The sequence below is a fragment of the Oryza brachyantha genome, chromosome 2 (assembly GCF_000231095.2).
Source record: "Oryza brachyantha chromosome 2, ObraRS2, whole genome shotgun sequence".
NCBI classification, from domain to species: domain Eukaryota; kingdom Viridiplantae; phylum Streptophyta; class Magnoliopsida; order Poales; family Poaceae; genus Oryza; species Oryza brachyantha.
The window spans coordinates 48847-74664 of record NC_023164.2 but is presented as its reverse complement, the minus strand read 5'-3'; the positions used below and the strand labels follow the sequence as shown (position 1 = coordinate 74664).

The 25818-nt window shown below is 39.4% G+C and overlaps 4 protein-coding genes across 5 annotated transcripts; 3 read left to right on the top strand and 1 right to left on the bottom strand.

Annotated features, from left to right (window-relative positions):
- The first annotated feature begins 1119 nt into the window (after positions 1–1119).
- On the top strand, positions 1120–3642 carry LOC102721233 (SKP1-like protein 1). Its single transcript, XM_006646690.3, has 2 exons — positions 1120–1524; positions 3260–3642. Exons 1-2 carry the CDS (start codon positions 1195–1197, stop codon positions 3431–3433), a joined length of 504 nt encoding a protein of 167 aa, XP_006646753.1. The 5' UTR covers positions 1120–1194; the 3' UTR covers positions 3434–3642.
- A 1348-nt stretch (positions 3643–4990) lies between these two features.
- On the bottom strand, positions 4991–10525 carry LOC102718902 (translation initiation factor IF3-1, mitochondrial). Its single transcript, XM_006648135.3, has 8 exons — positions 10328–10525; positions 10161–10257; positions 10021–10088; positions 9766–9864; positions 8982–9038; positions 8544–8612; positions 6384–6452; positions 4991–6246 (listed from the first exon to the last, which is right to left on the bottom strand). The coding sequence occupies exons 1-8, from the start codon at positions 10472–10474 to the stop codon at positions 5293–5295; spliced, it is 1560 nt and encodes a 519-aa protein (XP_006648198.1). The 5' UTR covers positions 10475–10525; the 3' UTR covers positions 4991–5292.
- A 1296-nt stretch (positions 10526–11821) lies between these two features.
- On the top strand, positions 11822–19038 carry LOC102718624 (amino acid transporter AVT1C-like). 2 transcript variants are annotated; one of them, XM_015834129.2, is made up of 12 exons: positions 11822–12103; positions 12778–13124; positions 14122–14336; positions 14452–14475; positions 14990–15170; positions 15293–15512; positions 15609–15744; positions 17930–17949; positions 18279–18421; positions 18509–18561; positions 18637–18699; positions 18805–19038. In XM_015834129.2, exons 1-12 carry the CDS (start codon positions 11907–11909, stop codon positions 18898–18900), a joined length of 1695 nt encoding a protein of 564 aa, XP_015689615.1. In that variant the 5' UTR covers positions 11822–11906; the 3' UTR covers positions 18901–19038. The 2 variants fall into 2 exon arrangements, with proteins under 2 accessions (XP_015689615.1, XP_006648197.1); XM_006648134.3 differs by having other exon boundaries at positions 11823–12103; positions 18518–18561.
- A 5208-nt stretch (positions 19039–24246) lies between these two features.
- Positions 24247–25641, top strand: LOC107303489. The gene has a single exon (XM_015832930.2). It carries the CDS (start codon positions 24336–24338, stop codon positions 25086–25088), a length of 753 nt encoding a protein of 250 aa, XP_015688416.2. The 5' UTR covers positions 24247–24335; the 3' UTR covers positions 25089–25641.
- Positions 25642–25818: the final 177 nt, after the last annotated feature.

Below are 25818 nucleotides of genomic sequence, written 5' to 3'. Positions count from 1 at the left end.
TCTTAAATAATTAGGTCATACTTTGGACCGTGTATTTTTTATATTACCTACCTTTTGCTTTGAACTAGGAATTAGTGATTATTTTTAGTTAAAACCTTATTTTTGTTATCAAACTTTTACACGGACCATCGTTTGGCAAGCACTTTTTAGGTAATTGTATCTTTATTATTTGTACACCTTAAACCAATTTTTTAGATAATTTTATCTTTGTTGTTTATACACCATAAACCAATTCAACATGTCAATTAATCTTGATTACTAATGCAGGCTATTACAACGAGTAATGTACAGCTAGCTAATATATGTGCGCTGGAAACAATCGTGAATTCGTGCATGCATCCCTTTCACGAATGGGAATTGCCTGTATCTTGTCAAATAATGCTTCAAGACTGACCGGATTTATTTTGTCAATAAATAATGCTTCTCATCAAAAGGATACATGTAAAAAATCTAGCAGTCCACAATACATTGGAGAGATGTTAGGAGAGAAAACTGACCAAAACAAGGCTAAAAGAAAATACATCAACAAATAAGGAAGAAGCAAGGAAAAAAGTGGTGGATCCCATTCGTAGCACTTTCACCGTTTGATCAACCCAACAGAACCCAACAGGTGCGATTCTTCCAATCATATGATAACAATATAAGTAGTGAACATGAACCCCAACAGCAAATGTTTCTCAAACTTGCAGTTGTTTTGTCAAACTTTATACACATACATATCCATATACATACATACAAACACAAAAGGATATAAATATTATATATATATAGAAAAAAAATTTATACATGCAAACTTTATACCCATAAAGTAAAAAACTTTATACTCATAAACTAAAAATTTATACATGCAAACTTTATACCCATAAAGTAAAAAAGACTATATATATACCATAAATGGGCCGGCCCATGAACAGTATATAGAACAAACAGGCCCGTCTTCATAATGGGCCAAACGATGTTCGCTAGTACGGCCTGGTAGCACGCGAGCACAAATTAGACTTGTCCGAAAAGTGGTGTGGTCAGTCAGGTCAGGTTTGAGGGCCCAGCCCGGCCCAGCATCCAGATCCATATCCACAGAATAGAAATAGAATAGTCGCCGCCGCCTCCGTCGTCTCGTCCCTAGGGTTGCGTTGCTTCTTTTTTCTTCTTTCTTTTGGAGGAGGAGAGCTAGGGTTCGTACGCAGAGGAAGCACGATGGCTGCGGAGGGCGAGAAGAAGATGATAACTCTGAAGAGCTCCGACGGCGAGGAGTTCGAGGTGGAGGAGGCGGTCGCCATGGAGTCGCAGACCATCCGCCACATGATCGAGGACGACTGCGCCGACAACGGCATCCCCCTCCCCAACGTCAACTCCAAGATCCTCTCCAAGGTTATCGAGTACTGCAACAAGCACGTCCACGCCTCCAACTCCACCTCCGACGACGCCCCCGCCCCCGCCACCAACTCCACCTCCGCCGACGACCTCAAGAACTGGGACGCCGATTTCGTCAAGGTCGATCAGGCCACCCTCTTCGACCTCATCCTGGTAATTATTCCCTAACCTTCCTCCTCCGCTCTCCCTTTCCCTTCCCTTCTTTTTTTTTTTAGATCTATTTATCTATCAGCCCCCTCGAACGCGCCCAGATCTACTCATTCCCCGCCGCCCCCAAGGTTTGCTATACTAACTAGATTATCCTTAGTACATGGATTTGATTTCGCATGTGGTGGTCTGTGTAATTAGATCGTGCGCATTATCGCTCTGTCCATATCTATGTGAAGTTCAACTTTCAATTTTAACTGGGGAGACTAATGATTGGCTTTATTACCCTTCTCTCTTAGTAATATAATTCATCTGTCACAGTGGATACCGTATTGATTTTTTTACATCCCTTATATTCATGCCCATGTCAGTTGCTAGTGTTAGTCTTGTGGTTCAAATCTGTCCTATGCTCCCTTCTCTTTTCCTCTAAAAAATATATTCTACGTTTTACTAATGCACGATATGTTGCTGTTATTACAGCACCATACTTTGCAGTATATTTGATTGTTGGGACGTGCTTTTATTGTGTTAGCCAGTCTTTAGAGTTAATTTTGCTACCTTTTAAACATGTGGATATATCATATATTCATTTTCCTGTCATTTAAGGTTAAATCGTGATTCAGTTATCCTTCTACCATTATTTATCTAATCTATCTGTCAGTTGTGACAGATTAGTGTCTTTCTCGATACCAACATTAACAAACAAGTGGATATACCATATATTCATGTCATTTAAGGTTATGATTTGGTTCAGTTATCCTTCGATCATTACTTGCGTCAGCTTAGTGTTTTTCTTAGGAATCAACATTAACTAGTGGGCTAAGGTTACCTAATGATGCCAGATGATACACATTAGCAATGCAGCTTGAATCAGCACTACCTCTTATTTACTAGTATTAGGAATAGTCTATGGTTTTGGGTTATCCATGGTCTTTGGGACCATTTGTTCCTCTTTAAAAGGAATATATAGCTTTGAAGGCCCTTGTCATATTAGGAGAAAGTATAATGATAGACTATTAAGCTGCCTATAAGCTGATGTGGAGGAGGGAGGAAATGAAAAAGAAGTGGGGTTGGCTCTCCTGTAACAGCTAACTCTACACATACTCCAAGGAAAATGCATTAAATACATGGGCGAGAGAAAGAGATAAGGAGATAAAAATTAGAACCAACCATATAGCCAATCTATTATATGTGTTGACTCTAATGTGTGCTTATAGCTAGTAAGTTGGCTCTACTATTAAACTTGCTCTTAGTTGCTCTCCTGTGACCTTCCATTAACTTGTATCTGTTTCAATGGATTTGGCGTATACATCCATCGTTATTAGGGAAATTTGATGCTCTTTAAAAGGAATCAAATCAACAAATTGTTTGGTTTGTAACTCATTTGGTATGTAACTCTGAAGGCCCTTGACATATTTGTTGCTCTTTCCTGTAACCTCTTAATTACTTGTATTAGTCTGTTTCAATGTATTTTGGCACATATAGCCATCATTAGAGGAAAATATGTTGCCCTTGTAGATGGAAAGAGCTGTTGGGTATGTAAATGTGATGCACCTGGATTGTTAACCTAAGATAATAGGACTTCACATGTCCTATCCGTATACATGATTTGATATGTGCAATCCTGATTTGGTCTTTTGGACCAATATGTGTGCTGCCCTGTTAGTTTTAACCCAAAGGTGGGCTTCTTTGGAAAAAGAAAGAGAGATAGAAATTGATGGTGTTGCACTGTTTCTTGCAGGCCGCAAACTACCTCAACATAAAGGGATTGCTGGATCTGACTTGCCAGACTGTTGCTGACATGATCAAGGGCAAGACTCCAGAGGAGATTCGCAAGACCTTCAACATAAAGAACGACTTCACCCCTGAGGAGGAGGAGGAGATCCGCAGGGAGAACCAGTGGGCGTTTGAGTAGGGTAGATTGCTGGTGCATCTTCAATAAGTGGCTCGGTTGCAATGGTTGTAATTATTTTGGGAGTGAGAATGGGGGAATGGGTTAAGCTGGTAATGGGTTATGGAAGTGGTGAGTACTGTTAAGAACCGAACCAATCTCGTTTGTTATGCGCAGCAGCGTGACTGCAGTTGATATCGTCTGATCATGAGTCGTCTGATTGTCCATTGTCACTCTCAATCTTTCTCTCTGTGTGCGTGATGTGCAGCTAGCAGCGCCAGGTGGCATGGAGCCTCTTGAGTGTTATGAGCCTGAGGCAGGCAGTCAAAGCAGATAAGGCTGTGTGTCTCAGGCATAGCTGGTGTTGTGTTGGTTGCCACACGTATATTTGGGCCCCTTATCCATGCTTTGTGTTTTTGTTTGTGGTTTTGTTGGGGAATAATTTAGGCGCGGCGAGAACGATGAGCACGGGGAGAGCAGCTCGTCCATGGCAGAGACTCTTCAGCTAGCTAGCAGTGGCGGGCTGGCGGCCGACCCAATCCGGTGGCCGTCTTCCGCGCGTCGCCGTCGTGGCCCGTCCACCGCCTCCACCCCTGCCCGCCTGCAGCCGAAAGGCTACTTGTAGGACAGAACCGTTTTGAATTGGGTGAGGGGGGACAAAATCGGTTTGAATTAGATGAGGGGTAATTTACGTGTAGGACAAAATCGTTTTGAATTGGGTGAGGGGTAATTTGCCTGGTGTTAAAGTTCAGGACCAACGATGTCTGGTTTTCAGGTTTAGGAGGATAATTCGATCAACCACGATAACTCAGGGGTAATTTGTACTTTTTCCTTTGAGGTAATTATATCTTTGTTATTTGTACACCTTAAAACAATTTTTTAGATAATTTTACTTTATCATTTGTACACCCTAAACCAATTCAAATCAATTAATCTTGATTACTAATGCAGGCTATTACAACGAGTAATGTACAGCTAGCTAATTATATATGCGCTGGAAACAATCGTGAATTCGTGCATGCATCCCTTTCACGAATGGAAGTTGCCTGTATCCTGTCAAATAATGCTTCAAGACTGACCGGATTTATTTTGTCAATAAATAATGCTTCTCATCAAAAGGATACATGTAAAAAATCTAGCAGTCCACAAAATATTGGAGAGATGTTAGGAGAGAAAACTGACCAAAACAAGGCTAAAAGAAAATACATCAACAAATAAGGTAGAAGCAAGGAAAAAAGTGGTGGATCCCATTCGTAGCACTTTCACCGTTTGATCAACCCAACATAACCCCCCCCCCCCCCCAAAAAAAAAAAAGGCTACCTAGCCTAAACAGGTGCGATTCTTCCAATCAAATAATAACGATACAAGTAGTGAACATGAACCCCAACAGCAAATGTTTCTCAAACTTGCAGTTGTTTTCCTCATTCTAAAGAAAATCAACCCTGCTATATTTTTGGATGAATATAGGTAGAATGCATGAACTTAATAAAATTATTTTCTATGGTGGTTTTTATACGAATTTGTGTTTCACTCTGTTTCGGTACAAAGAATTGTATCACAAAATGGTCATGACAGTAATAATTAGCACTAAAGCATGATATCCAATAGGTGTGGATTGTGAATCTAGTCAGCGAGTAGCAAGGACATGATAATTTGTAAGGAAGATGGTGGATGCAACTATCGAGACTTGGAGGTAGGCAGGTAGCAAGTAGCAATGTCAAGAATTCACAAAATGCGATAGCAGGCAACGATCAACAAAAACTAAAACATGACAAATCGATGCCACCAGATGTTGATCCTTACATTACGACTTATTGTGCTAATGCCAAACGTCACAAACTTCGGTGTAGAACTGCTGTTTGTAGGTTTATCTGCTGCTTGCTTCATGAGCTCTTATCACCAGATTCCCTTCTAGGAGTACTAAAAATGCCGTAGGTTTTAGGTACATCAGTATTAGCATCCCTACCGGTAGATGCACCATTTGCCTTCCTCAACTCAGACGTGGCAGGTTTTCTACTACTGAAAATTCCAAAACTCTTGGTCGCCGGAGTAGGCTTGCCTGCACCATTACCGGCTGATTCAGCAGGATGATTCATTTGCTGAAAATGGCCTTGTTTCGTATTCAACGGAATATGACCTCCCCTCTCATATCTTCTTGGTTCCTGTGGTAATCTACCATTGTTGAACCTTGGTGATTGTTGGCTGTGCTGTTGCAGAGGTCTTTGGTTGTCATTGACCAGATAGTGAACTTCATTTTCATTTCTTCTATGACCTTGTGGGGATCTATCTTGGTTCAAACCTTGGTTATCTCCTCTTATCTGCTGTCTTCGGTTGGCATATCTGTTGGTTTCTGCAGGTACCACATCTTCATTAGTCTTTTGCTTTTCCACATTAGATTTTACATTCTTGGAACCAAGACCACGCTCTGAAGTTTGTGCTCCCCGCTGACCAGAGCTAATTCTGGGTCCTCCAGCATCAACATTTTGCATGTTTCCATGGTAGTTACCCAGGTTTGATTTCAACAAATTCAACTCCCTTCTAGAGACTCTGTCCTCTGCATCTTTCTGCGTGGAAAATTCACTGGAGAGGGAACTGGGCTTTTTGTCCATTTCATCCAAGATGAGCCTGTTTCCATGCTCAGTTGTCTCGTCTCCACTATCGGCCATAACAGTTGACAATTCAGAGGAATTTTTGCGGGCACCTTTGCCTGCATCTTCCATGGCCTTGCTAGCTTTCTTTCCAGCTTTCTTTGTTGCAAACTTCACATGCCTGACAATAACGTAGGCATGCTTCGAGTCCAAATGGGGACCACTTTCCACTATGCAGACATCTTGTATCTGTTTAATTGGAGAGATTATATAAAAAATATTAACATTTTATGGAAATATTAACCTGGACTTCAAACAATTGTCAAATATAAAATGCTGACACTGGTTGCAAGCAACATGGAAATAATAAGGAGCAGAGTACTCACAAGTCCTAACAACCGAGATAGTGGTCCTCCTAAATCTTCTTCTTCATTACCTGAGGGCATCGCCATGCACTGCCAAATAGGAAAACACTATTTTTTTAGGGTTTGTGTTCAAGAACATAAAACAAACATATGCATATACATAAGTTCAAGTTGAGATTGGATTAATGAATGATGGTGACAGTTCCACAGAATGAGCTAATATTGTAAATAAGGCAAAAATTAAACCAAAATCCTTCAGGTTCTCATTGCTTGAAACGGACAAAAGAAAAAAAAACTTACGACTCTTCCTGTTCAGTTCAATCGCAACCACTAGGTTCTTGATCAAACTAGATAAGAGACATCAGGGGGTTCTCCCAAGAAGAGGATGCATAAAGTTCCTCCTGAATTTAAGTTCTTATGCTTGTTAATGGTTTATATATACCACCCAGAAAGTACTGTTGCATGCAAACACAGATCATCCAAACAAAAAGAAGATTTTATATCAGGATTCGTAGAATCATTTTGTAACATGCACAATCAATAACACTCCAGCTAGGAATTTGATCACTGAAAAAAGACAAATTCTGGATTCCTAGAACCATTTTATAACATGACCGTTGCACCATTGAAAAAACTAAAGTTAGTAATTTGATCTACACTGAACAAAGACATAAACTCTATTACTGAAACAGGTGAAAAGTCACAACAACATAACCTCCAGAGATACCTACCTCTCAACAATGGATGATCTCCAATACAACTACCACCTGTTACTACCTCTGCAAACATGACCAGTGAAACAAGTCTCTAGTGTCAAAATGCAAGAGTGTGGCATGTTACATGCAGAACAATGTACTTAAGAGCCACTACTTTTTAGCAAAGCTCCTTCCTCATTTCCTATCATTTGGCATATTTTTCAATATATGGATCCAAAGTGTCTCAGATAATCTTCTACCAAAATTACAAAGCAATATTTGACTTGAAAACCAACAAAATCTGTTGCTATGGTAACAAAAAATAATTATATGAATGATAGTACATAAAAAAAAGACAAAGCAGGGGACAAGATGATGCAAACAGAAACTGCATGAGTTGCCACCAAATATACAAATCAGTGTGGTAGAAGTCTGGATAAGTGTCAGAAAGACAAGGAATTGTCAAGTGATAAGTTGGAATACAGACGATTATTCCAAATCATACAGATAATTTAATGTTCACACTAATGAATCAATGTATTTGGTGCTTTTACTCTTAGAGACATTTGAACACATTCAGTTGTAAATGTAATTATAAAAAACAAACAAACATGTACTCAGTGTGGTAAAAGTTGGTTGATTTGACCAACTATAAGGCTAATCATGCATAGACAGATACAAAAACAACATGAACTTGATGTTCGGTACGGTACTGTGTTCAGTAAGCATCAAAGTGACCGTCCCACACGATTATTCAGGCAATTAGCGACTAATACACGATTAATCTGTTTAGTGTTCGTATTGACTATTGAGCCTGGCACTGTTTTCTACTTCTGCATGCCAAAAACTGAGAACAAATCTAAACTCGGAAGGGATATACGCCATACATAATAGCATGTTTTCATCGCCTTTGATGCTAGCCAATATAGTAGACATGCATACTTTTATTATCAGGTGAGTTCAAAAGTAACTTGTTAGAGTATTATAAACATAATGTGTTTACGTATCTATAAAACTAAATAATCAAGTAAATATATATTTTATTGGTGTGAATGACAAATTGTCTGTATAGTTCTGAATAATCGTCTGTATTTTGATTAATCACTGGATGGTAGCTTGTCCATTCGACACATGTACTCCAACTTTTACTGCTATTTATGCAGTGGTTACCCTTGTAAAACGATGAAGTAGTGTGGGCACAATATATAGATTATCAGTTGGGCTGCTAGCTTCGGTGGTTGAAAAGAGCAGGATGCTAGGCTCAATATAGGAATTAACTTAAGAACCTTAATTGGGTGATAATATGGTAATTGGTCACTTCACCGGGTCAGCGGGTCATTTCGGCATTAATTCACCTAAAATCCACCACAATTCAGTTACTCGGGGTGCTTTGCTGCTCACATGTGATTGGTCGATTACGTGCTCATGCAAAGCAACCTTTAGTACACTGGTACATACAAGAAAGGGAAATGGAATGTAAGCTGACCTTCACCCTGTAACCTCGCTCCATTAATCTTGTAATTCCATCTGCTTTCACCTTCAAATCTTTTAATTCCTGCAAAGCAACAATTTGTGTTCATCAGCAACCTTCCAAGTTAGGCCTTCATACCAAACACAATATAAACTATATAACACAGCTAGACTGTTTAAGAAACTTTGAAAGAATTTGGACTCTTTGAAAATCTATAGAAAATGCTCAATGATTTAAAATAGGGATGGTCTCATCTAGGCACTGGTAGACACTACTCATATGGATCCAAACAAACTGCAAAGATGCTCAGGCAAGTGACAACTCCTACTCCAGCTATGAGGACAAAGCCAAGTGTGATAGGCCATCAAGATACGCCATACCATATCAGAACAATCTATTCATGCCAAGATGATAGGCAGCAATTAACAGACTAGAGCAAGAAAAACCACTTACCGTTTTACCCTTAAACCGCACTTCTTTGTTCTCCCCACCACGTAAGACTATAGCAGACTGCACAGAACCAGTCACAAGGAGATATATGATATAGTCTTTTAGATCTAAAACATGAGTAGGGACAACACGGTTAATACTCTTTTCCATTGCTCAGATGATTACATAACCATGAGCATCAGTACTGCAGAAAATAAAATATGCTAGGCTTCAAATTGAATTTTAGACAAAATGATTCCAGCCATGTTCACTAGGTGCCCCAAAGGCCGTTCAGCAATTAATGGCCCTGGAGATGACATCTGCATACATCCTAATTAGATATTCAGTTGGTTTCCGTTCATGAAATACCCTATCTGTGTTGACTTGTACTCCCTTTCAGTAGAAATTTGTGGGGCATGTTTTCATGAGGCTTATATACCAGCAAATGCAGCAGATTTTACTAAAGAATCCCTTTCTAAAGGTGCACTAAATCACTGATGCAGTTAATGAAATGGCCATTTTCATGAGGCTTTAGCTAAGAATGCAGCACTAATACGAGGGCATGCCTAGTATTGATGAAGCTAAGTTTGTCAAACCATTGCCATGTCATTTGTGTGCTAAATCTTGGTTTCTTCTCTAGTATTTTAGTATTGATATACTGTGGTTGTATTGTAAAAAATGGTCATGATCGGAATAAAAAAAATTGGAGTTAACATTATGGCATTTGATGTGTGAGAAGTCGATAGGCAATAGTCATAGAGCAGCACGGTAAGGTAGAAAATTCACCAAGGAAGTAGAAGTAGTAAACCTTAGTTTTTAGGCGTTCTTTTTCCTTAACATCTTTCTTATACTTCTCTTTGTGAAAATCCATGATTTTACAGACAGGAGGGTCTGATTTTCTGTGGACCTGCAGAGAAGAGAGTAATGTAAAGAAAGAAGTTGTTTGGATGTACATGAATGATGAAGTCATATTGGCATTTGAAATATGTTCCGGTTGGTATAGTATAGTGAGAAGCAAGCAGATAGCAGTTTTGCTGGTAGGTGGGCAAGATTAGTAGTGTACCTCAACCAAGTCCAAGTCCATCCTGGAGGCAAGCTGAAGAGCTTCGTGCCTGGGGACAACACTATGACCTGCAAAGCAAAATTAGGAAAAAAGAAACAAGCAGACATAAAAAAATGGATGGGTATGGGTGTAAGATGAACCTTGGTCGGTGACGAGGCGGACAAAGGGAGAGGTGATGTCGTTGTTGATCCTTGGGCCTGCGGCATCGTCGTCATCGTCCTTGATGTTCCTCTTGACCTAGTTGTTGTTGTTGTTGTTAATAGAAGAATCATCAACAAGGAGTAAGTAAGCTAAGGGGATACCTCACCTGGGGCGGGGCGGCGAAGGTTCGGGAGGGCACAGGCGGGCGAGGGACGAATAAGGAGGAGGAGGGTGAGGCGCGGCGGAGGTAGGCTGCAGAGCGGAGCGCCGCGGAGCCGATCCCGATGGCGCGGCGGAGACCCATCATCACCATCCTCCGCGCCGCCGCCGCGACGCCGAGAGAGAGAGAGAGAGAGAGAGAGAGAGAGCGAGTGGTGCGTGGGTTGGTTATGGGCCTGGGCTTGAGACCTGCAGCGTGTGGTGGCCCATGGGCTTTCATCCACTCTACTACTAGTAGTATCTCTCAGAAATACTACTCCACTCATTACGAGTGATGACTAGAGTAAAGTAATCATGCCGGTCCGTGTTGGTTGACAACGCCCTCCCATCCCATGACCGGAAACATCCAATGATCTTTTTTGAAAGTTCACTGGGGGAACATCCAATGATCTAACTCCCTCCCTCTTCTTATACACTTAATATAAATAAATGTCTCTTTCTTTATATTGCTCTAATTAATCTGTTTCTCTTCTCTTCTGAGAACAGAATAACTACTCTATCGTCTATCGTCTCTTAAGTAGCATCTTTAAGAGAATGACTAAATTTTAACTCTTCAAATTAAATTTTAGCTATTTATTTTAGTTTTAACAACTTGAATTCTTACCACCTATATGCATTACATGCATTACGAAACTATATTGTGTTCTTTTATAATAAAATTTATTTGTTTAACAATTCAAGTATAGAATTTTTAGGGCAAGAGCACTCTATTAACTCCACGTAAACTATCAGATCTAGCAGGGAGCACGGTGGCGAGGAATGAACGCAGACATACAGCCAGAGGGAGAGGGAGAGGCTGTAGCTGCTAGGCGGAGCAGTCGGTAACAAATAATCTACTGTCTTGGACACTATTTTTAGTTGATAAAAATATAAATGATTATTTTTATAGCTATTTAACCGGTAGAATTAAATATTATATAAATGTATAAAAATTTTTATAAAATAAACCATTTAACAGTTTAGAGTTCGTGCACATAAAATTTGAGGAATAATTCATCAAAAAGAACATAACCTATATAATTATCTGAGTTTTTAGTAGAGATTAATATTACAAGAAAAATACTAAGTTGTCTCTTAATAAATAAAGAATGAATAAGAGTAAGAGGTATTTGGGGGATAGATCAAAATTAATTTTGAATATAAATGAACGATATACTAATAAGAAGGATGAATAAGATTAGAAATGATTATATTTTAATGTATGATGTAAATAACATCGATGATTACAGGTTGGGTTAATTGCAGAAGGATGTATACAGCGGTAAATATAAACAGTATTAGTAGTATAATAAATAAATAAATAAATAAATTATAGAGTAATGTATCAGTCTGTCTGACGATAGATGGGATCGTGCCTTTGATGACGGCGGCACCAATCAATTTGATTAATGAAATGAAATGGATCAATCATGCACTTGCAATCATCCATATTATTTTATTACTGTAGTAGTATCATTCTTTCCATCAACTGGGCTGGCGGTGGCGGCGGCAGAGCAGGAGGAGGAGCAGCCGAGACCCAGACGACGATGAAGAGGTCGGAGTCGGAGGAGCGCAGCAGCTTCCTCATCGAGAGCGACGACGACGACGAGGAAGCCCACCCCCAGCACTCCTCCTCCCTCCCCAAGGATGGCGACGACGACTCCGACTCTGATTCCTCCTCCTGCGCCACCCCGCGCGCCCGCCCAAGCTCCTACTCCGCCCACCAATGGCCGCAGAGCTACAGGTAGTAGCTTCCCTTCCCTCTCCAAAATCTCTCTCTCTCTCTCTCTCTCTCTCTCTCTCTCTTTTTTCCCTCTCTTTCTAGTTCTTCAATCTCAATGCAAGCTAGTATGTACAAATCCATCGTCTCAAGCTATTCAGATTTTTCTTTCTATACCTTGCTGGCCTGCTGGATGCCATCAATTCTCCGAACAATTTTGCAAATCTCAATGTATCTCTTGTTACAAACCAATTATAGGCTCCGCTCAGCTGCTACTGTATATCCAAATTTGTTTTTCATTAAAACAATATGTCTTGATTTTAATTCCTCCGCACACACTCGACTCAAGCACAGCTTAAGGTGATGTTACAGACTCAACTCATCCCTGAGCCTGACTGACACCTTTCTTATTCTCATCCAATCTCTCCGTACCAAAGGTAACCACTTAATTAGGATTAGATCATAGAGGCAAGAATCTGAACATGGAATATATATGTTCAGATTCGTAGACCAAGGACGTGTCAAATCTACTACGGTACGGAGGGAGTACTGTACTGCTGCCGATCCCAAATTCATCAAATCAAATTAAAGACCGTGTCTTACGAATTTTTATTTAAAACCAATTAACTGACATTTATACTAGCTTATTTGCTCTCTATCAACTGCTTAACATCATTTGTTCTCTCTTATTTTAACAGGCAATCAATTGACATTTATAGTAGCGTACAGTCGCCCAATCTGAGCTTTTTGGGAACTCCAACTCTAAGCAGACTCTCCAACTCATTCCTCAACAACTCTTTTCGGGGCAAAACCCCTGAAATCATCTCTAATCTTGTCAAGCCACTTCTACGCCCATCTACAAGTGACGACCAGCACCAACAGCAGCAGCAGCAGCATGATGATACCCGTAAGAGTTCACAGTACCTGCTGCCCTCAAGAAAACCGTCTTTGCAACAGATCCCGGAGGATCAAAAGCCATTGCTGGTTGGTCATGAGGTGCCAGCTTATCAACAACAATGCTCTTACACCCAGGCAGTCATGAATGGTACGCACGTCCACGAAATTTTAATTATATCCCTTTTTTTGTTTTCCTTTATGAAGGAAAAACAATGCTATCTTTAAGTTAACTTGCAGTTATCGATGTGTTGCTTCTCGTAAATCAGTTAATAGAGTCAACCATAATTTGCTTGCGTATGACTTTCTGAAGACGTTTTGCTCTTAGTTATTGGCACCACAGAATATCTCGTCATATACCATTTCTGAATAGCAGATTTGGTGAACCTGGACGCGCCCTGAAAGACCAATATGTCCAAGTTCAGTGTATTGATGCTCAATTTAGACATTTCCTACATATAGCTAGTAATGTGTGGTTTACACGACTCCAATAGTGGGACCATGATTTTCAAAGTATCTGGATTGACACCTCGCTGTTTTCACCTCTCCATGATTTGAACTAATTAAACTAGCTTTACCATTTTATATTATTTGATATACCAGCATTGATGGAAGACCCAAACCATCGGTTTTTATTTTAACGAAATCCAAAACATTAGTTTGTTCAGCAAACATCTTGAATACCTCTGTTTATCCCAGCGGCTAGCAGTTTAAGCGCAACACATCAAGTACATCAAATGGTCAATTATGTTTTCTTGAGAATGGTCTATTCTCTTTGTTGATACGCCGCAGCACAGGTCCACCAGTTCAACTTTTCTTCTTGTTCTTCGTATGAATAGGGATATCGCATCACATCACATGGTTGGGTCAGCCCAACCATGTGACAGTTGTCACACAACAAGTAGATCTGCAGGCTGTACTTCTGCTTGAAGACAAAACCATATGGTTGTTAAATTATGGAGAAATACTTCTACCAAAATATCACGTAGAAATACCAATCTCTCCCATCTATTTTTTTTTGTCTTAACACAAGAAATTAATCTGTTAGCTTTACTGTACATATTTTCCTTTTGCATTTATAATATTTCACAAATAAATGTCTATGATCTTACTATTACTTAATTGAGAGGCTTTTTTTGTCTTTTCAGGAATAAATGTTCTGTGTGGTGTGGGTATCCTGTCGACCCCTTATGCCATTAAACAGGGAGGCTGGCTTGGACTGGTGATACTTTGTTTATTTGCTGTGCTCGCATGGTACACTGGTGTGCTCCTCCGACGCTGCCTGGACAGCAAGGAGGGTCTTGAGACATACCCTGATATTGGCCATGCTGCCTTTGGCACCACCGGCCGTATAGCCATCTCGGTAAAATCTCGTATATATTAGATGATGATATTTCAACTGTGCTTCAGGTTATGCCAAAGGACTGCTGTTGTGCTAACTCTTTTTCCTTGTATGTGGCTCCACTATATATCAACAGATAATCCTGTACGTTGAACTATATGTAAGTACTTATACAAGCCATTTCAATCAAAATTGCTACTTGCTCGGCCCACGCAATGTATTCAAATAATTCACACACTAGGCCCCGGCAATGTATTCAAACAATTCACATACCAATTGCACATCTTGGATGAAACACATAGTCACACACGCACCTCTCAGATGTAAAAGGTCACCACATGATTAGATTATTGGCAACTCTGGTATAACCTCTATGCATTCAAGCTAGCTCATAAGCATTGCTAATAGTTTCTGAAAAGCAGATGCTTCAAATAAAATTGATTTAAGTTGAATTTCTATACGTACACATAGAACCTATGATAATACACACAATTTCTTAGATCTTGAGATTATAATGTAATACTTTTTACCTAACTTAACCATGCAATACGTATGAGTTAGCTCAGTTCAGGTTGTGGAGTTTGCAACAGAAACATAATATTTGTTTCCCTCCTTCTGAATAGTAATACTATTTAAAGCATTCACGACTAATCGACCCTGATTTATTGTTTCAGGCCTGTTGCATTGAGTACTTGATATTGGAAAGCGACAATTTATCAAAGTTATTCCCCAATGCACATCTAACCATTGGGAGCATGACACTTAATTCTCATGTATTCTTCGCAATCTTGACCACCCTCATAGTCATGCCAACCACTTGGCTCCGTGACCTTAGCTGTCTGAGCTATCTTTCAGGTCTGCATTTCCTTGCTGTTTCCATTCAATCTTATTAGGGTTGTTTAAAAAGCATACATGTTATTTATTGCGCCTCATGTATGTACGGCACATCAAGTCTCATGATGTTGTTGTGTTTGTAGCTGGAGGTGTCATTGCATCAATCCTTGTAGTTGTCTGCCTATCCTGGGTTGGGGTTGTTGACCATGTCGGCTTTGAGAACAAAGGGACTGCACTGAATCTCCCAGGAATTCCCATTGCAATTGGACTGTATGGTTATTGCTACTCAGGACATGGTGTGTTCCCGAACATCTATTCTTCTCTGAAGAACCGCAACCAGTTTCCTTCTATTCTTTTCACTTGGTAATTAGCCAACTTGAAACAATCCGTAGATAGTAAATATTTCATAATTTTGATTAAAAATCCAGTATTCACTATTTAGATTCTGTTTATTATCAGTATTGGGTTGTCCTCGATTTTGTTTGCCGGTGCTGCTGTGATGGGATATAAGATGTTTGGTGAATCGACGGAATCTCAGTTCACGCTGAACTTACCAGAGAATTTGGTGGTTTCAAAGGTTGCCGTCTGGACAACGGTAATTGTTGCCAAAACTCTTTCAAATATCTCTTTACTTGCTATGCTATAGCCATACAACTTGCTATGCTATAGCCATACAGAAGGGCCAGAAACTGATATTTGCTTATTACGTCGGACATCATTCCATGAAAAAACGGAGTGTGGTTCTGTTCCTTTCTGCTTAAACAATCACAATACTATGCATATTACTGCTCTTTGCTTGTAGTAGTTTACTAATAGTATTATTGTCGGTAGAAAAATATTCTACCATCAATAGTTATTGTAGTAGTATAAATAGATTTCAACCATTGGATTCGAAAAAATGAATGGTCCAAATTAGTTGTGCTACTAGTAGAGAGTAGAGAGTATTGTAACACACATAAAATATATATTTATGTCGTCATAATGATTATCTGAAAAGATAGTTATTTCAATCTTTTATCTAATTTAAATAATTAGTATCTCCATTCTTTTCTGGATGCCATTCAATCAATTGAAACGTTTTCCAAAGTATATGTTTGATTATTACTTTTTTCCATTCATATAATCACAAGTATTTAAAAATATAACTACATGGAACTATTTTTCATGACAAAAATACTAATGTTATTTTCACATGCAAAATCTTGTATATTTTTTTCATCAATTAGTGAGTTAAGACTTCGAGAATTCACTATGTGCATTTCTAGAGCATCGTCTGCCTGGAACTAGATGGTGTATCTTATTATTATTATTATTATTATTATTATTATTATTATTATTATTATTATTATTATTATTATTGTTGTTGTTGTTGTTGTTGTTATTGTTGTTGTTGTTATTGTTATTGTTATTGTTATTATATATCCTATAGTTCACCAACTTTTTTTACTCATTGGACAAATCCTACGATCCAGAATCACCCGTGTTAATCCAATGACCCGGATCGTCTTATATTACGAGAGTTTCTATAAAGATAAAAATAGAGACTTTCCAAATATATATTTTCTATATATGAAAGATGTTCTATATATTAGAAATTATCTTACCAGTTATAGGGTTTTCATAGGTTAGAAATACTCTTTCCAACTACAAATAATGCAAACACTTTCTATGTATATCATGTATATCAGAGACTTTATATAAATAGAAGGATATAAACTTTTCAATTATAAAGTTTCTATAAATATGCACCATATACCTTTAGAATCAAAGTTTGACCATAGAACTAGAGCAGCTGATGCAGTAGCATGAGCTAGTGCGACACACCATTAAAACACAAGCAACGACACCAAGGCAATGAAGTTCGTATCCATCAACACATCTTAGAAATGCTCATCATCAGATCGATCAAGGCAGTAGCGTGAGCCGGTGTTTGACAACATCTTTTAGGTTAAATAAGTAAACTCCTTACTCTGTCAAATGATGCATCGCTGTAGGATATTTTGTTTAATTACTGAATGAAAAATGTACACCTATCCAGGTAATAATGAACGTAAAACATAATAAGTGGAAACATCACATGTAATTTCACTTTGTTAGAGCTGATGTGATAGATATTTGCTATATATTGCATGTCCAATTAATATTTCATTAAAATTTCTTTTTATGTGATATAAGAAGACACAATGATATTTATTTTTAAACTCAAAAAAATAGATGTTGAATTACGTGTTATTTGAGAGTTACACAATCGTTGTGTTCATTTAATATATACATACCTCAAAATTTTCTAATTTAATATAATGATAATAAAGTAGCTTTCATTAAATTTAGTTTTACAAGTTTAATTTTTGTGCTAAAATTAGATAATATTAATAAATTATTTAATTAAAATTATCAATGTAATGTGCGAACTTGACTTTGCATTGATCTGAAATTAGTGTCTAAACTTGCTGCAATTATGTGTGAATTTGGTCTTACTATCCACAATGTGTGCTAACCTACAATTAGTTTTTTAAAGCTGAAATAGTCACTATTAATGGGTGGCCTGTTGCTATTTTATCAGAATTTATTTAGATGATCAAAGTAACAGATGCTTGATGCATAGAAAACTTTGAATTTTTTGTTATTAGGATTCCAATTAATAAAGTTTAGAAAGTCTTAGTTTCATTGCTAAATAGAGTCGTAGCGTTTAGCACGAGTATAGTGCTATGTTTTATAGTTAGGCACCTGCCTTGATGATTAGTCCTGTTGCTAATAGTAAGCTCTTGAATTTGTTGCAGGTGGCTAATCCAATAACCAAATATCCTTGGTGCACCAGATTTCTTTAATGAGATGTAATATCAATTTGGAATTTGGAATCTATTGATTTTATAACCACCCTCTAGATTGCAATTTGGTTTCCGTTAAATATTGATGACAAGAGGTAGTATGCTGCATTTAAACAATATCATGGTTGTGCATTATTATAATTAAATAGATCATTGATGAGTAAGTAGATTCAGGATCCTGCTTTCCCTCTATGATAATATATTGTGCATTACAAAATTCTCAAACTAGAATCAGCATGCTTTACATGACTGAAACTCTTGTGGATATGATTCTTCTGGGATACCCTTAACAAATAATCACATATGCATTAACCATAACCCCATTGGCCATGAGTTTGGAAGAGTTGCTGCCTCCAAATCAGCAGAAGTATGCGAACATAATCATGCTTAGATCATCCCTGGTGGTCTCAACCCTCCTCATTGCTCTATCTGTCCCCTTCTTTGGTATGTTCCCTTTTGTCTTACTATGTAATAACGACTAGCTAGTCATTGACAAATTAGTTAGTTAGAGGCATAACATCCGTTCTTAAGCTTTGACAGGGCTAGTTATGGCGTTGGTTGGTTCTTTACTCACCATGCTTGTGGTAAGTTTTTACTGTTTATGACAGAGATGCATGATATATGAGATGTTGTGGCTAAGACATATGTTTACGTTGTAGACCTATATACTTCCTTGCGCCTGCTTCTTGGCCATCCTTAAGGGTAAAGTGCCCTGGCATCAGGTACAATAAAAGAATACGCAAATGTAAATGTGTAATAATAGGGAGAAATATTGTATGCGTGCGTGATGTATTGACGACTGTATACATTGTCGGTTTGATTTACAGATTGCAGCCTGCTCATTCATCATCGTGGTAGGGGTTTGCTGCGCTTGCGTGGGGACATACTCATCCCTCTCAAAGATTGTCCAGAACTACACCTGACCTGATCGAGTGGCCAGCTGAGGGCCGGATCACTAGCTAGCTGTTTGTTATATATTCACCCTTGGATACCACAACAAAGTTTTGCAACTGGATTCGACTATGTATAATTATTTTGGATTATTGTTTCATTTCTGGTAACTCTAGGCATGTTTATGTATACTACTTGCATGTGATGCGTTGACTCACAGTGTAGTTTTGTTAAGGAATACCCCGTCTATCAGAATCAGCTCATCGTGTGATTGCGAAGCTCTTTATAGGTTTGTCCTGTGAACCTTTCGTTCTTCCCATGAGATAGGTGTTTACCCCCATCTATCACAATCAGCTCGGCTAGCCGCTTGATTAAAAGCATAGGAATGTACTTAGAAAACAAAGGATTGGAAACACATGCATAGGGATGATAGTTTCCATGGTTGGTAGGAGTAGCTACACTTGTAGTAGTGTGTATATATATATATAGTCTAGCTACGGTGAGTTGCAACTCATGGGCTGCTTTGTGAGTCGGAGTCCAAAAATATATCAAATCATCTCTAAATTTTGATTTATATGGCTCATTAGATTCTTCATATCAAAATCTTATAGTTTGTTTGAGATTTTTAAAAGTAAATATATATATATATATATATATAAATTAATATGTGCACCTTCATCATATATAGTACTAAATAAATTTGTGAACAAAAATGACGGATTTATATGTTTATGTACTAAATTACACCTACCTCACAAGTTTGTGCATCAGTAGTATAATTTAGTCTTTGCATGTATAAACTTTCTATGTATAAAGATAAAATTTTATACATATACACAAACACAAAGTACTCCCTCGAGACATTTATGTTTGTCGTTAGGATAAAAAATTATAATAAAAAGAGTCATATATAAATGATCTGAGGTACATAAACTTTCTAAAGATGTTTGTATGGATTAATGGATGTGCGATTGTTCGTCCAGTGTGTGAGGTCCTGCTTTCTTTGGAATTTGAGCTTATATAATATATGGATATGAATTAATTCCAAGCGAAGCGCGATCCCATCGCAAGATGGCTAGCTCTTCAATACATGAGCTGCATGCACGCCGGCCGGCCTGCTCGCGAGAATGCACCGCAGTGCACGTGGTCAACACTGCATCCGAGAATGCAAGTAAGTAGGGTGATCAGGTGATGGAATGCAACAAGCCCGGCCTGCAGTTTGTTATACAAGGAAAGATTTCACTGCACACGTTTGACAAAGAGGAGCGCTGATGCTGATCGACGACGCCGCACGTTACCGAGGCGAGCTGGGATTGAGATCGAATCCAGTACTATTTCTGCACCACAAGAATGGGTCGGTCAAGCATGCATGTCCAGCACAAAACAGTGCCATTCAACTGCTGTTAACTAGCTACAGTAGCGCATGATCTACAGCTATATAGTACACTGTTTGTTGTCTGTCGTCTGTGTCAGTACTCTATACGTGTGCATTTCCGTGCTAGATTTATCGATCGGTAGGAGTAATTTGAGAGAGATGTGGATGCACAGATCGATCAGATCAGGTAGCTAGCTAGAGAGAACGAATTAATATACTTCCTCCGTCAAAAAATAAAATTATTTTTCAGTTTTTTAATATAATGTTTTGACTCTTCATCTTATTTGAAATTGTTTTGTGATTAATATTTTTTCTTACTAGATGATAAAACATGAATAATACTTTATGCGTGACTAATTTTTTTAGTTTTTATACAAATTTTTTAAATAAGATGAATGGTCAAACGTTGGACTCGAAAAAATAAAAAACGATTTTATTTCGGGAAGAAGATAGTAAGGTGCTCGCCAGTCAAGTCAAGTGCATGCATGCATGATAACATGCACTGCCTGACCGGCTAGCTAGCTGAGAGAGTGAGACTCGATCAGAGAGCTGAGAGAGAAACGATTGATTGATATATCGACACACAACTACAGTACAGTACAGTGCACAACCACGGTTATATGTATCGTGCATGCATATAAGTAAGCAGGCAGCAAGCGGCAAGCTCGATCGATCAGATCTCAGAAGCAGAAGCAATTAGCTGGCTTAGCTAGCTCGCTGTAGGGCCTCCATCGAGCTGGGTTAGCTAGCTGCTGCGTTGCACTAGGCTGAGTAGGTAGGTAGGATGGAGATGAGCAGGAGGAGGGAGCAGCCGTGGAGCCTGGGCTTTATCGTGCAGGTGCAGCCGGCGACGGCGAGGTCTTACCCTTGCGGCTTCTGCAAGAGGGAGTTCCGGTCGGCGCAGGCTCTCGGGGGCCACATGAACGTCCACCGGAGGGACAGGGCCAGGCTCAGGCTCACGTCTCCTCCTGCTCCTCCTCTTCTTCCCAACCTCAACTACCCTCCTCCACAGGAACTCCCCGGCGGCAGCGGCAGCGGCAGCTCACCGCCGGAGTTGGGCCGTCCCCCAGCTCATGATGAGGATGACGCTTTGGATCTTGAGCTTAGGCTCGCCTTCTGCTAATTAAGTGGGCCGGCCGGCTATATACCTCCCTCCCTCCATATATATAATCGATCCATGCATACAATATACATATGCATGATTGCTAGCTTCCCCCTGTCGTCCATCGATCTTATACATGCAGCGTATATATATGCATGCTTAATTAATTTGCTGCTCGACCTCGATCTAGCTAAGAATTGAACGTGTACGTAAGTCGGTACGTACATGCTTGTATGTATCAAATGTTTGTATGCGCTTATTGTGGCCTCCAAATTCATGGAGCGATCGAGCTTTATATTTATTCCTTTAATTATGGAGGAGGGTTAATTAATTACAAACCTTCAATCTTAGTAATTTTTTAGCTAATTGTTCTTAATTTTCTAAAACCAACCGAGCAATTTAATCAATGAAGAATCGAATGAAATTACATTATTTAGTTTTATTAGGTAATTCTTTTTTCCAAAACGTTGTTGTCATATATGTGCAACTAAATCTTTCTTGAGTTTCATTTGTGCTAAGCGATCACGAATGTATAATGAATTTAATTGTAACACCGTAGCAAAGCTTGAGTGGGGGTGGATGAGTTGCTCACTTCCAATGGCAAAACTATTGATGATCTTGGGTTTTCATTCAAATCTAAAGGGATTTTAACCATTTTTCTTTTGATCTTCAACTATCATATTGTAAATAATAACACAAGCTTCCATTATGTTAATAATGTCACTCCTCCTCCACATCTAAGCTAGATGACAAATGATGTTAAAGTGAGATTGCAACACACCAAAGGCTGGCTCAACTCCTTCATAGCTCCATCTTGACGGGATGCATATAGATTATCTCCAGTTGTTTGAGGAGCTTGTATCGCCTTAATGAATACTACTCTGGACAAATTCCATCGGCTAGGTAATACCCAATGTTATATTGGTTCCTATTCACTGTAAATTGTATATTGGGAGCCTCTACTCTCAATGCTTTGGTAAACACTTTGGTAAACAATAGTGAGTTGTTTAACACATTGATGTCATTATTGGAACCTGTAGTACCAGAGAAGCATGCCATATGCAAAGCTTTTTTGGATACAACAACTTTGATGATCGATATTGGGAACTTCCTAGCTTGTCACCATGAGTAAATTGGCCCGACCATGTGATCAGACAATTCTTCCACACCCAATGCTACAGTCTACGCTTCCTAACATGTCAGGAAAACCACAAGACTCAGCAACATATAGCCCAACATGTCATTTCTAAGAGCATACAAGTGGTTGCCACCAAATGTATTCCTTTAGCAAAATTTCCCAAACACTCTAAATATGTACTTGGACAATCTTCAGTACCTCATCAAGTTGGTCCGCAGGGGTTCCATATGCTAGCACACAAATGGTTGTCGTACACTTTTAAAGCGGTGAGTGTAGCTCGACCAGTGGCATCCACTCTATTAGTAGAACTAGATGATAGCCCCATACTCTGCTACAGGATATATGGATGAACACATGTTAAATATGTTGAGATAATACATGAATATACTTAACGTGAGATAAATGGATGAATACATGTTAAATAAGTTGAAATAATGGATGAATATACATTCAAGTATTATGAAAATAGTAAAGAGGATGATGATTTGTTATTGTTTTATATTAGTCTTTATAATCTAATAAATTATATATGATGTAGCATGATTACATAAATTTTAAATATAATAATTACTAATGGATTACGACATCTCATGGTTGCATGTTGAGCTTATGTAGCATGCTTGCATAAGCTTTAAATATAATGGTTGCTAGTGACATGCTTACATGAGTTTTAAATAGCAATATATAGCTGCTAGATAAGTATTAAAGAGGTTCAAAACGCTTCGCACCAAATTAGGTATGTTGCCTACCAAAACAAAGCTTTCAATTTTAGTGTCATGACCATCAAATCCCTGAAAAACATTTTTATCCAACATTGGAAACATTAGGATACATTGGTTGGAATATTGAAAGTTCACAAAAATTACTAGTGTAGATCTAACTTTTCCGTCCTTTTCTATGGATGAACTTGGGCATCCTTTGACGATCTCATATGTTGCAACACAATGATCCTGGGCTCCTTTCCTTTGATGTCCTCACCTAACTCATTGTCATCAGCGATATCACCTTCCTCGCCACCTAGCGGTGACCAATTTCTTCTTTGTCCGTCACTCCATCGTAATGGAGCCACACCACTACTATCTATATGCAATCTCTTTAAGTTTATTCATCTTGAAGACTAGCATTCAAGGACAACTCTAGATACCACAGTCACTTGTTTCTTGCTTGATCTACTGTAACAATCATCCTCCTTGTTGCCATTTTTTTTTATCAAACCTCCTTGCTGCCATTGGTGTCATGTGCGGTTGTGACATGCTGTTGTTCCTCGGTAGAAAAAACAGAATTATATTTAATAGTTGGGTTGTTGATGAAAAAAAAAGTAAAATGGCATATTGGGCAATCGAAAAATAATTTATGAATAAAATTTTTATATATGTATTATCGGTAGTCTGAAAGCAAAGACTAAAAAATAAACTATAATAAAAACCTTAAAAATCACCTCTAAATTTGAATTCTAATTATAGGTTGTCACACGTTGCAATTATAGCTTATAAGTATAATAATAAGAAGAAAAAGATGGGCACCTTACGATGAAAGGTGACGGAAAGTAAAATTGCGAAAGAGGCGGCGTTGGATTGAAAAAATGAGGTGGGGTCCACTTGGCGGTGACTTGAACCCAAATTAAGCGAGGAAAGAAAGGAAAAGGACAAAAAAAAAAAAAAAAAAACCGAAGGCAACGGCTCTCTCTGCCTCTGGGTGTGGGTCTGGGTCTGGGTCTGGGTCTGGGTCGTCTTCCTCCTCACCCGCTTCACTTCTGCTCGGCTCGTGCAGATCCCCCTCTCTCGAGAAGAGAAGAGAAGAGAATGTGGTCAAAACCCTAGTCAAACCTCTCCAATCTCCCCCTCACTGCGGGATGATCCCCGGCGCCGGCGATCTTCCGTCGAGCCGGTGCCCCAAGCACCCCTCACAGCCTCCCTTCACCGGATTCTGCTCCGCCTGCCTGCTCGAGAGGCTCTCGGCCGCGCGCCTCCCCTCCCCAGTGGCCGCCGAGATCTCCTCCGACCCCGACCCCAGGCCCAGGGTTCGGACTACGCTCCTCGACCTCTTCCAGCTCGAAGCCCCAGAAGACGACGACCAAGGCCCCCCTCCCCGCCACCTGCAGCGCAAGCGCTCCCTCCGTCAATCCTGCGAATGGATCGTCTGCTGCAACACCACTGCCGACGACTCCCGCCAGTCATGGGACGCCGCTCTGGTTTCCAACCCCATCATCAAGGGCTTCGGCTTCGTCACCAGGCCTGCCCAGATGCTCAGGAGATCCTTGTCAGAGTCCTGGAGGCATACCCGCGGTGACGCAGCTCCCTCCGGCGTCCCAATTAATGGTGCTGGTAGCCGCTCGGTCTCTTCTGCGGGCATGGACTCAGAGATTTCCTTGGGGGGGGATGCTGCACCACGTCACTCGTCTTTCTTCAACAGACTCTACCACCTTGGCCGGAGTCGCAGTGTTCACTGCTCCTCACCTCACATTAGGAGCCTGGATACGGGGACTCTGCGCTTCCATCTCACTCCTCTCAGAAGCAGCAGTAGGCGGAGCATTGCAAACAAGATCCAAGGGAGGCGCCTCAACCTCTTTGCCGGTGCCAGCTTCTTAGCTAACCAAAGACAATAGCTTTAGTCCCAATATATATAATCTACCCGAGCGACCGAGCTCTGCCTGCTTACTGGAGGACATACGTTTCTTCGCAAACAGTGCGTCCTACCCTGTACATGGTTTAGACAGTCCAGCTTTTCATATTGCCACAAGGGTTCTTCAAGTTTACCGGTCTAGGTAATGCGTGCTACATGGACCAACGAGATTTGTCATCATCATCAGGTGTGTCGACCCTGTGCCCTATATTTTGCCCTTGATGACAACGTTCGAGTTATCGTGTTTGACAAAACCAGCTACACAATTTGCATTCGAGTCAGTAGTTATTGGAAATTGTAAAGTAGCATGTTACTTGATAAATGATTACGCTAAATGATTTGTCTCATTCGTTGTACTATGTATGTTACTGTTACAGAATAAATGCCTCGACTTAGATATCAAAATTACTATAATATAAGCTATGATTAGCTAACTATGTCCATTCTTCTTCTCTCTGAGTACTAAAAGCAAACTCAATTTTCTGGGTGAAATGTACCAAGTGATTATCCCTTCTCTGCTAGCAGTTGATTTCAGATGGAGTTTCTAAGCTGACATTCATGCTACCTGAGCCATCCTATCTCGGAGTTACTCTGAGATTTGATCTAACTTGCTATTGAAAAATATTGAAAACCTCGATGCATTCAAATTATTCATTATCTTTTGTGTTGTAATCACGACTTGCCACCAGTAATTGTAGAATGTTTTTTTTTTT

Coding starts and splice junctions, on each gene's coding strand:
- LOC102721233 (XM_006646690.3), top strand. CDS start 1,195: ATGGCTGCGGAGGGCGAGAAGAAGATGATAACTCTGAAGAGCTCCGAC. Junction 1,525..3,259: donor CCCTCTTCGACCTCATCCTG/GTAATTATTCCC, acceptor TGTTTCTTGCAG/GCCGCAAACTACCTCAACAT.
- LOC102718902 (XM_006648135.3), bottom strand. CDS start 10,474: ATGGTGATGATGGGTCTCCGCCGCGCCATCGGGATCGGCTCCGCGGCG. Junction 10,089..10,160: donor CCGCCTCGTCACCGACCAAG/GTTCATCTTACA, acceptor TTTGCTTTGCAG/GTCATAGTGTTGTCCCCAGG. Junction 9,039..9,765: donor AAGAACGCCTAAAAACTAAG/GTTTACTACTTC, acceptor GGTTCTGTGCAG/TCTGCTATAGTCTTACGTGG.
- LOC102718624 (XM_015834129.2), top strand. CDS start 11,907: ATGAAGAGGTCGGAGTCGGAGGAGCGCAGCAGCTTCCTCATCGAGAGC. Junction 14,476..14,989: donor TCCTGTACGTTGAACTATAT/GTAAGTACTTAT, acceptor TTATTGTTTCAG/GCCTGTTGCATTGAGTACTT. Junction 15,171..15,292: donor CTGTCTGAGCTATCTTTCAG/GTCTGCATTTCC, acceptor TTGTGTTTGTAG/CTGGAGGTGTCATTGCATCA.
- LOC107303489 (XM_015832930.2), top strand. CDS start 24,336: ATGATCCCCGGCGCCGGCGATCTTCCGTCGAGCCGGTGCCCCAAGCAC.